Source organism: Pithys albifrons, chromosome 4 (assembly GCF_047495875.1).
Source record: "Pithys albifrons albifrons isolate INPA30051 chromosome 4, PitAlb_v1, whole genome shotgun sequence".
NCBI lineage: Eukaryota > Metazoa > Chordata > Aves > Passeriformes > Thamnophilidae > Pithys > Pithys albifrons.
The window spans coordinates 28,802,611-28,813,978 of NC_092461.1; the positions used below are offsets into that span (position 1 = coordinate 28,802,611).

The 11,368-nt window shown below is 43.4% G+C and overlaps 1 protein-coding gene across 9 annotated transcripts in view; it reads right to left on the reverse strand.

Annotated features, from left to right (window-relative positions):
* The window catches only part of ADGRB1 (adhesion G protein-coupled receptor B1), a 304,676-nt gene that overhangs the window by 21,360 nt on the left and 271,948 nt on the right, over positions 1–11,368 (reverse strand). For 7 of the 9 annotated variants that reach the window (XM_071553750.1, XM_071553757.1, XM_071553756.1 and 4 more), the window contains 3 exons: positions 6,353–6,524; positions 5,118–5,213; positions 2,456–2,510 (listed from right to left, as the gene is read on the reverse strand). In XM_071553750.1, coding sequence (XP_071409851.1) covers positions 2,456–2,510; positions 5,118–5,213; positions 6,353–6,524 — 323 coding nt within the window. The remainder of the gene's footprint in view (positions 1–2,455; positions 2,511–5,117; positions 5,214–6,352; positions 6,525–11,368) is intronic. The other 2 variants (XM_071553755.1, XM_071553752.1) reach the window with 1 other exon arrangement.

Consider the following 11,368-nt stretch of genomic DNA (forward strand, 5'->3'; position numbering starts at 1 on the left):
AAAAGAGCTTTTAAAAAGTTTTTAAAGCCAAACACACCGAGTGTAACCAAGATCATCTTGATATTGCTAGAGGATAAATCAGAGTAAGTCAAACCCTTCCCTGGGAGTGTCACTAAGGTTTATGGATCCAGGCTCTTCTCCATGCTCACATCAGCTGCACAAAGTAGGTTTGGAGAGGTTTCCACTTGGCAATCTCCAAGCATGGAGAAGAGTGAGCTTTCAATACCGAGCCATGGACCAAATCCTACTGAGGTATCTATGTGAGGTATCAGCCACATCTCCAACCCACCATAACATGAGAGCTGGTGCCTCCAGATGGCCAGAAACCAATGGGCAGATTCCTACTTTCTATTATTCAATGTATGGGATGATGCACCATATAGAGAGGTCTCTGAAATGGGGATTATTATTATTATTCTTAACTAACAGCACTTTATGAGAGGAGGGAATCTCTTCAGGCACAAATTAACCAACAAATTGTAAAGCTGTGTGGTGGCAAAGGAAGGGAAGCTTGGGCTGTTGGCAAGCTGCTGATCCAGGGTCTCTTGCCCTGGAGTCATGTGAAACAATCAGCTCCTTCCTTTCCTCTGGCAAGCTTGATTTGGGAGCAAGAAACACAGCAACAGATGCAGAAAGGCTTCATACATGCAGGAGTCCAGGGTCTGCTGTGTTTTACACCCAGCCTGGATTCATGTTCCTTGGTCTGTTGTGGTTTACACCCAGCCTGGATTCATGTTCCTTGCTCTGCTGTGTTTTACACCCAGCCTGGATTCATGTTCCTTGCTCTGTTGTGGTTTACACCCAGCCTGGATTCATGTTCCTTGCTCTGCTGTGGTTTACACCCAGCCTGGATTCATGTTCCTTGCTCTGCTGTGGTTTACACCCAGCCTGGATTCATGTTCCTTGAGCAGCCCTTCAAGTCAGACATGGTCTCTCACACTGTTTTTCACATGTGATTTTTTTGGAACTGAGTATTTGGTGTCAAAAGAGAAGGAGGAAGACAGATGAGAAGAGGTAGACAGCTAGAAATTGGATTAGAGTGTGAGACCGAGAAACAAGAAGGAAAAAAAAATGGACAGACTCTGAAAAGAGATAAATGGACAGGAAAAGACCATGAAATAAGATATCACAAGGATAAGTGAGATAAATATACTGTGACTGTGATAAGCACAGGGAGAGGGAGTGAGGCAGAGAGAAGGACAGGAAGAGATAAATAAGATATAGATAGATATTAGACAGATAAATGATAGTGACAGTGACAGACAATACACAAAAACACAGTGACAGGGACAAATGTTGACAGAGATAGAAATACATAAATAACAGGTACAGCAAGACAGACAGCTGAGGAGAGAGATAAATAAGTGATTGCAAGATAGAATGAAAGTGATGAATTATAGATAACTACATTAGAAGCAGATAAATAAATGATAGATGAGATAAAGAATAAGAGAAATGAAAAGGACAGGTAGATGATTCTATGTTTATAGGAAGGAGGGAGGGAGGGAGGGAGGAAGGAAGGGAGGAAGGGAGGAAGGCTAGAAAGATTAATAATGAGACAAAGGGAGAGCAGAGAGACTGAGAAGCTTTTCCACAGTGGTAACTCAACACAGAGAGTGTATTGTCCTTGGCTTGGGAAGATCCTGGTTTGGAAGATATGAATTATATGCAAGTATCAAGCAAGCTGGGACTTCTCTTGCTTGGGAGAGGAGGGAAGTCTGTGAGGGCAAATAAAAGCCTAAATACCTACAAAGGCTAAGAAAAATAACCTTAGCCATGAGGTCAGGCATGCCAGGACTAGGAGAGGAAAAAACCTGCAGGGACAAACTGGTAGCAAAGGAGAATCCAGGCAGCACAGACACTCCCAGGGTTATTGGGAAAGGGGCTGTCAGCTCATGCACATCTTCAGGATCAAAAAGAACCCGTGTGATGAACACACAGCTGAAAGGTGCAGGGAGAGGAGACACATGACCCACCTCCACATGCACAGGCAGTGCACAACTGCACTAGAAGTGCATGGAGCCAGGTGGAGTGTTGGGAAGGCTCTCCAGATTCCAGACCTTCTCAGAGACACCTCTCCTGAGCACAGAGATGTCTGAGGTTTGTGGGACTCCTTGGGCAGGGGTTGATGGAGCAAAGAAGGATCACAGTAGGAGGAGATGGATCCCATCTCTTCTTCCTTGATACTTTTCTCTGCCACCATTTTTGAGGGGCCACTGGCAAAAAATAAGACCTTGGAGGTACAGCTTAAGCTCAGTTAAAAGGCCAAAAGAACTGCAGGAAAATGGGATAAACAAAGGGAGAATTAGCAATGTTGCTTTCTCTTGGCCAGGGCTGAGAGTAAGGGCAACCCATATTAAGTACATGCAAGGCACCAAGACACACACAAAGCAAGAGAAAGGGAAAAAACATGGCCTAGTTCAATCCCCAAACCAGGTCACTTGTTGATTCTCACCTGTGATGTGCTCACCTGATCTACAAGCCATATCCACGTCCTTCTCGAAGTCGGTCTGAAAGACAGAGAACACAGAGGACGTGGTCAAGAGGAGGTGGGGCAGGAAAGAAATCCATCTGGGAAATGCAAACCCCACTTTAATCAGTGAGGCAGACACAGCCACTGCCAGAAGACCAGAGGAGGGATGTTTTGTTTGGGCTTTGAAACATGGACAACACACCAGCTCTTTATTCACCTGTGGATTTGAACTTCAAGCACTAAAGCTAAAGCTCTGCAGCTGAGTCCACCTGCTCACCCACACTCCAATTCCTGGGCTGCAGGTTAAAATGTCTCCCTGGACCAGGTTTGTGCACATTTGTAAAAGACAGGGAACAGGTTCCTGGCCAGAACTGCCTTGGATACTCCACACACAGTTTGACTGGATTGGCCTCCACTCATTGAAGAGACCTGGGGATGCTGCTGAGAACACTCCACCCCCTCTGGGCTCTCCTCTGTTCTCTCACCAAAGGCACATGAAGTGGAAACAAGGCTCTGCTTCTGAAACTCTTAACATACAAAATCAATAGTTCCCGCAGGCACAAAGGCTGGGTGACTTTTTCAAGTGGTCTGTACAGCCCAAGGAAGCTCCTTTCTTCTCCAGGAGGAGTGAAACCCTTTTTCTCAAGCTTTTAGCAGGTGATATTTCAAAGAACTGGATAAACTGAGTCACAGCAGGCCTTGAGTTTTCATGAAGGAATGGAAAAGCTGCAGAGTAGCAAAAGGCAGAAGAGTTCACTGACTATTTCTAGTATCAGTTCAGAAAGACATTTAATATAATTGTATTAATGCGATTAAAGTTGAATACTAAGAATGGGAAAAAAAAATCCCCACCACCCCCGGGATAAACTTTAATATTAGCAGGTTGAGACCCACAAGCTGGTTGAGGAACTATCTCAGCCTTCCTGATCCTAAATTCTTAGTAAATTATTCTGGGTATCGAATAAATCTGAAAAGAAGAGAAGAGAAATACAACCAAACTAACTTTTAAATGGGCAAGTGGGACGACACAGAAAAATATAATCTCATTTTCATACAGGAGATCCAGAAAAAACTCAGCTGAACAGCCTGCACTAGTTTTGCTGATAAATAAATAAAAGATAAGTTTGTATTTAATTCCAGTCAACAAGATTTTGTGGAAAACTGTTCTAGTCAGCTAAGCTTCTTTTCACCAGTTGGGCAGATTTGGAGATTACTGGAAAAGGTAACAGCAAAACTGCCATCCTGCAAAGCTTTTGATTTCTGTGGTGATTTTACAACTCAGTCACTGTAAAATACCATTGTACCCTCTAAAAATATCAGTGAGGAGTCATCATTCACATCCAGATCCAGGAGCTTTTCATGCCTGAATGTGAAGAAAGTGATTGTGAGATTTCAGCTTCTCAACACATCCACCAGCAGTGCAGAAAGAAATGGAATGTGGCCACAAAACTTGTAGCTGACACTGAATTTTGCAGTGAATGAATGAATGAAAAACAGGGAATTATCCAGAGATACAAAAATCTGAAACTTGAGATGGTGACAACAGAGAAACAAGGAAAGCATTCACATTTCTAAAGGGCATGTGGAAAAGGGTTGTATAAATAATTTGTAGGCACATCTTACAGAGGGAGAATAAAAAAGCTCAGGGTGTTAACTTATTGAAAAGAAGATTGAGACTGGATATGATGATGGTGCCTGTTATTGAAAAAGCCAAAGCACCAGGCAGGAGGGGACTTTCTAATTACACACAATTAGGCAGAGAGAGAAGGTGTCTGAAAATGAGGAGACTGAGCATTTAAATGAGAAATGAGGCACCTGTTTTTAGCAAACACCACTGAGGTGTGGTGGAATTATACATTTAATGATGTCTTGACTCAAAGCTTGTGCTGTTTGAAATAAGATCTTGTTGTACCCAAGCACAAACTGCTTTGCTTAGCACAGGAGTGAGTAGGAAAAAAAACCCTCACTGGGTTGTGATGGAGTTCTAATATTAATTAGATGCTTTTGGAACTTGTTCAAATCCTGTAATTCTCCTGATGTCTTTACCTTAACTTCAGAAATTAAATATTTCTTATATCAACTACATCATAATAGTGAATCAGGTGCAAGATGAAGCCCCACAGCTTATTCCTCTGTGGCCTTATCCAGACTGTTTGTAAAGGACTTACACAACAAAACCAAGACTTACAGAGCTTAAATAGTATTCCCAGGGAAGCAAAGTGTACTTTTGAGAGAAACCAATCCCTCTGAGACAGCATCTTTATAATAATAACAACCCAACACACGGTGATTAAAACAGTATTAAACCACTCCAGTTAAGACAAGACAACGTGATGGGGATGAGAAGGTCTTGAAGACCTGGGAGGTGTGTTTTGGCTTTTGATTTTCTGGGAAAGAAAGGATCACACCAAGATGTCTGCAAATGTAGGAGTGAAAGTTTAAGCCTCTTAATATTAGAATAAAAAAAACCCAACCAGATTTGTGTGAGTCTATTCTAAGTGCTACATTTACTCAAGCACAGGTTTAAAGGAATAAAGACCATTGATTGGAAAATCAGTGAGGGACAGAGCTCTGTGTTTCTCAGTTCTGAGTTAAAAATGCCCAGAGGTGCCTTCAGAACAGAGCAGGTGGTGGTTTTCCCTACCATGAGCTGAGCGTGTCCGTTCTGAAAGGACCCCCCTGAGTCTCCATTTCCCTCCTCCTGACGATCCACAACTCGACACTTCACAGCATCCTGGACCTGCAGGAACCAAAGGATTGGCAAAGGTCAGAATCACACAGACCAAACTATACTAAATTCTGCTGAAGAACAAAAAAAAAAGGCATCTTGGGTAGATCAAAAGAACGTGGACATTGTTGTAGCAGCATTCAGGTATTTATTTCACGTGGTTTATACGTTACATATTTCACATACTAAAGAGCAACTCCCAAGGTTTCACAGCTGTCCTGGGTCACTGTGTAGGTCACTTCTGGTTGCTTGATTTATACAGTGAAGAATAAAAATGCCTTCTATTTTGCAGCTTGCAATATGTTTACAAGGGATGCTGTTGCATAAATTGCTATGTTGGGGTCTACAAAGTTTGATTATGATCCTGTAATATATATCTGATCCAAAACTCACTGAAATAAATGGGAAAAAACTCCAGTGACTGCAATGGGAGTTAAATGCAGGCTCATATTCATAATGCAATTAGTGGAAGGAATCTCAGCCAAGCCAGTGGTGTAATTCCATTGATTTCATTGGCCTGACATAAGGAATTAATCTATTTCACTTAATTTAAAGGAGCTGTAAGAAGATGCAATGAATATTGAAAAAAAAGCCCCTTCCTGTCTCTGTTATTAATAGTCTTTGCACTCAGTAGGATGAAAAGAATAAAAGAAACATAAAAGAGTCGTCCTTTTCTTGCCTGATATAATTTACCAGTTTAAATCTCCACTGGGAAGCTGGAGAGAATTCCAATTTCCTTGCTTGATTCTTGCTGGCTTTCCTTTCTAGCTGAAATATTCAGGTGTTAATGCCAACACACCTTTCATTCTGTAATTCTCAGTGCAACTTGCCTGTTTTGAAACCACAAATTACTTTTTTAATGCTGCATTTTTGGAGGTGGGGTGTAAACATCCTGCAAACGTGAATTTTGGTGTTGAACAAGCAAAGCCTGACATGTTACCCAACCAAATTCCACCCTGCAGGACACTCAGCGTGACAACCACCAATTCATCCCTCCTTTCCTCTGACCAACACTGTCAAGGTCATTTTTGTGGTCACCAACTACACAAAGTCCAAAGTTTAGAGGGTTGGAGAAGCTTCCAGGCTGGCTGGATGTTTTTCAGGTGCTTTTTCTGGTGATTATTTCAAAGGGGACGACTCATTTGTCTCACCTCCCTCCTCAGGATGCAATGGACCATCACGATGACAAAACCCTCCAAGGAGTCAAAGACAGCAAAGAGGATCTGGAAGAGGGCTGAGCGTCTGTCTGTGATTGCCAGGACTGCAGACATCCAGGTGAGAGCCAGGAGAGGCAGGACCACGCAGGAGCTCCACAGGGATGCCCTGTCAAGGCAGAGGACAAGAGAACTGAGCCCCACTTCATCCTCACCTGCTTCCACGTGGGATGCTAATCCAGCCCCCTGATCCCATGGGGCTGCAGAAGACTCCTCCAGCAAACATCTTGCTTGTGCTGGGTATTTTCTGAGCCCCTCTCACAGGGAAGCAGGAAGATGCTTTGCAACACTCGCCCTACCAAAACAGAAGACACGTTTCTGCAGGAGGGACAAGTTCTCAATGGTGCAATCATGCAGAAAACCGGAGGTGGGGAGGAAGGATGCAGATACCTCACTCCTCCTTTCACACCCTTCCCACTCTGCCACTAAATCCACAACATTTCCCAAGGTGGGGAGACAAGATACAGTCACTGGAGGTTGCCAAAGGGAAGGGGGACAGTTGCAGCAGAGACTGGTCTGTCACGATGGCTGTCGGTACTCGGGTCACAGACACTTGGACTTCCACAGCACATGGAAGACACCAACACTGGGACATGTGTCACAGTTTTGAGTGACTAAAACAGACAAGCTCAGAGCTGATGTACAGATTGATATTTTGCTGGTGCTCCTGTACTCTACAGCTGGTGGTCCCTACGACACTACATCACTGAACATCAGGAGAACTGATTCCTGAACAAAATTTCCTACAGACAGGAAAACTTTCTGCTTTTTTCTGCCATCTCCTCAGCTGAATGTTAAAAACTCCCACATTTCTTTCCGTATTTAGCAATCATTGTAAATAAGTTTACTCAAGGGTGGACATTCTGGGTTAAAGTAACTTGAGATTCGAGCCACATCTTAATTCACAAGACATTAAACTGGACAAAGCAGTTTTCTGCAATGCAAGTGCTGCTCCAGGAATCTCCACTTTATCTGTAGCTGATGGCTCTAGACACGGGAAAGCAGCTCTGCTCCCATGGACTGTTCAGGCATTCAGCTCTCTGCGCAAGAGAGGTCCCAAGCAATTTTAACAGCTGACCAGGGGGATTTTAAGCTGTCAGTCATCCCATGCATTTGGCAGCACTGGTGCACCAAGGGGAATTTCTCTGTGGGCTTCTACCTAACAAATCAGAGTAAACCTGTGCACAGACTGAATAATGAATCGAGTTTCCAGGAAACCTCAACCTAAACACTAACAAACAAATAGAAGCAAGACAATAAACTACAGGACAGATACCATGACACACGTTTGGCAGTACTTACATGGGACTTGCTTACCATTCTCTGACCTATGAGCAAGTTTTTAATGTTTACTTGCTGGTTATGCAGGTGCTGCTCTCACAGAGCTCAGTGAGAGTTTCACCTGAACAAAGCTGGAGCCTGGATACAGATGTGGACATCAGGATGGAACGCCCTGGCTTCATTAAGGGTTTTTCAGGGATTGTTACATCAGTTCTGCTGTGCTGTAATGATCACAGTTTATTTTCACAGTCAGAATGATACTTGAATTGCAAATATCTCTACATGTCCAGACTCATGTATGTTCCTTAGTGGTATTGTTAGGGAATGTTATTTACCTAAGGGAGCAGAGAAATGGAATTATTTGTTTCTTTTTAATTAGAACTAGCACCATGAGACCTCCAAGTGGGGTATGAAATAGTCTGATACCGTGTAATCAGGATGGCAAACACTGTTCTTTGATGTCCAATATGAACTATAATTTCAAAGCATTATTAAGACAATCCCAAGAACCAGCAGTCAGACAGCTCTCAACCAAACAACTCCCAAACAAGTTTCTTCCTCCAGTTCTCCCTCAGACCTCTGAAATCTGTCTCTTTATATCAAAATCTCCCTTTACCATCATTTGTGGTGGTGCTTTATCCATCTGGCTAAGCAGAAAGTGGAGAAAAAACCCCTCAGAGGGGCAGAAATGTCAAAAGAAAGGTAAAGTTTGGTCCATAAGGTACCTCTCTAGATGTGTTTTCAAGCAAGTACCAGCAAACCCAACATGCCCAGTGCATGGCTGGGTACATGAAATGATTTCTGCAGCAAAGGGAAACCATGAAATTCAGTAAAAGCTGCTAGAAAAGGTCTGGACCAGACAACTCTCCTTCCTGGAATCATCTGGTTTTCCAGAACACTCTTAGTACACAAATATGTGGGTGTTACTACCCTCAGTGTGCAGACAAAAACCTGGCAACCACAGCTGAGAATGGACCTGACCTGGGAACACAGATCACCTGGATGTGGATGGCTTTTCCATTCTTGAAAAGACCTGCAAACTCACACTGACAAGGATGAGGATCTGGATCCCAGATTTGGATGTGGCTTGGGGGTTCTAAGGGCTGCTCCTGGGGAGGCAAATTATATGCAAATTATGTTTCTCTCCAGCAAATGGGTCGATTTGAACCCAGTGGCTTCACAACCTGCTTTAAGAAGGCACTGCCTGAGTCGATTTGCTATGCAGAGCATGGATGTAATGATCCATAGCTCTCCAGTCAGAGCTCCTGCTGTCCTCAAATGCACTCAGCAAGTCCTTCCAGCCCCTTGCTCCATATGGGAAACTGCTGAACTTCCCTGTGAGTCAAGACATCCTGGTGGACCTCACTATTGCTGCCAACATAAGCAACCTTAACTCATCATTTAAATCTCTGCTTTTCTGACCAGATGATAAAAAACATCATCTGCCCTTCCAGCTTAAATGATGAAAACACTATTACACCACATATTCAGCTGGAGTAAATCAGGACTTTCCTGTGCTGTGCTGACTTACACCAGCTAAGAGTATGACCTTTCTGCTCCCTTTGTGATTCACCTTCTCAGCAACATTCATCCCTTACAAATGTTATGGAAATGCTGCTTTGACACTTAATGCATAATCTTTATTCTCAGGCAGCAGATGGCAACAGGTCACAGGAATGTAACTTACTCCAATTTCACTAGCAGTGCTCTGCTTAGATTTTTGAAATGTTAAATGAATAAAAAAAAATCCATCCAAAACAATCATGTAAAGACTGAAATTTCAGAACAAAACTCAAGGGAAGATAAATGGGTTTTCTGTGAGATTGCCCTTAATCCTGCTTGCTGTGAGCTGAATTCATAGCAGAGCCCACACTTTTCCACCTGTCCCCGTTTCAGGAGGTACTGTGCATCCTTAAAAGGTTCCAGAATAACTTCTAGGACCTAAGAAACATCAGTTTATGTGGTGTGATATGAAATGATGACATTATATAATGACATTGTGATCACCCCAATGGATTTTCATTCTGGATTAGCTGCAATCCATGGACCAGGGTCTGTATTGCTCGAGACAAAGGAATCAGCGGGCAGATCCTGTTATTGGTGCCACACATGACAGCACTGAGGATGAGGGACAGGGAAGATCACTCCTTCTGGAAGAGGGATGATGGTTTATGGTGTGATAAGCCTGACATCCAGTGTTACTCAGCAGTACAGTTGTAGTGCCACGTTGCTCCTCCCCAGACACAATCACAAGGACATGTGTCACATGGCCACACTACAGCACTGTCCACAGCTTTACCACTCAATCATTTAGGTTGGGAAAGACCTCTGGGATCACTGAGTCCACCCATTCCCCCAGCACTGCCAAGGCCACCACTAAACCATGTCCCCATGTGCCACCACTGTACGGCTATAAATCCCTCCAGGGATGGAGACTCCACCACTGCTTTGGGCAGTGTGTTCCAATGCTTGATAACCCTTTTGCTGAAGAAATTTTCCAGAATAGTCAAAGTAAACTTCCTCTGGCACAACCTGAGGCCAATCTCCTCTTGTTCCATCACTTGTTATTTAGAAGAAGAGACCGACCCCCACCCACCTGTCTACAATCTCCTTTCAGGCAGTTGCAGATCATGATAAGATCCTCCAAATCCTCCTTTTCTCCAAACTAAACAATCCCAGCTCTCTCAGCTGCTCCTGATCAGGCTTGTCCTCTAGAACATGGAATGTTCTAGCATGGGAAACACTAAATTTTATAAAAGCACTCAGCAGATCCAGCTCTGCAACAAGCATTTGAGACCTTTGGTCATATTGACAACAACTAGCCCTGGTTTGGTCTTTCAGCACAAGCTGGCAGCCTTGAGAGGCTTCATCTTTGCAAAAGAAACAGAATAAAGTGATGGCTCTTAGAGGACAGCAATGGAAAGAGCAAATAAATGGTTTGGGAGACAAAGATCTACATGAAGAAAGATGAAGAGCACTGCACCCTGAGAAAAGGCAAGTGCAGGGGGACACACAGGACATGCCAATAAAGATGTAAAGGGCCTTTACAAAGAGGAAAATGATCAATTCTTCGCATTACTCAACACTGACAGGGCAGCAGTAAGTTAAGTTAAAGAAGTAGCAGAAGGAAAAATCACTTTATAATTCAGAAACAGCTCCCAGAAGGAGCTCTGGAAAGGGAGAAGGTCGGTGGACTCAACACATAATGGATGGCTCTTTACATGCCAGCAGTTCTGCTACAGGAAAATCCCAGGACAAGGATGTACTTTATTTATTTTCTTGTGCTTTATCACTCCTCTAACTTGACATCACAGAATCACAGAACCAGGGAATGGTTTGGGTTGGAAGGGACCTTAAAGATCATCTCATTCCAGAGTAGGGACACCTTTCACTGGACCAGGTTGCTCAGAGCTCCATCCCACCTGGCCTTGAACACTTTTTAAACACTTAAACACTATTCCTCCTAAAAGCAGGAGTGTTGTGCCAATTTCAGGGACACTTTCTGAGAAACTCTCTTTAACTCAATGCCCAGATGAGAAAGATAGAAAACCTGTAACTGGAAAGGAGAGGACACTCTGCACACTCTTCCCATGCACAGGCAACACAGAAACACCTGATGGGTTTCTATTTTCCCCACAGGATGATTCTTCTCCCAGTTGCTGCAAAATAAAT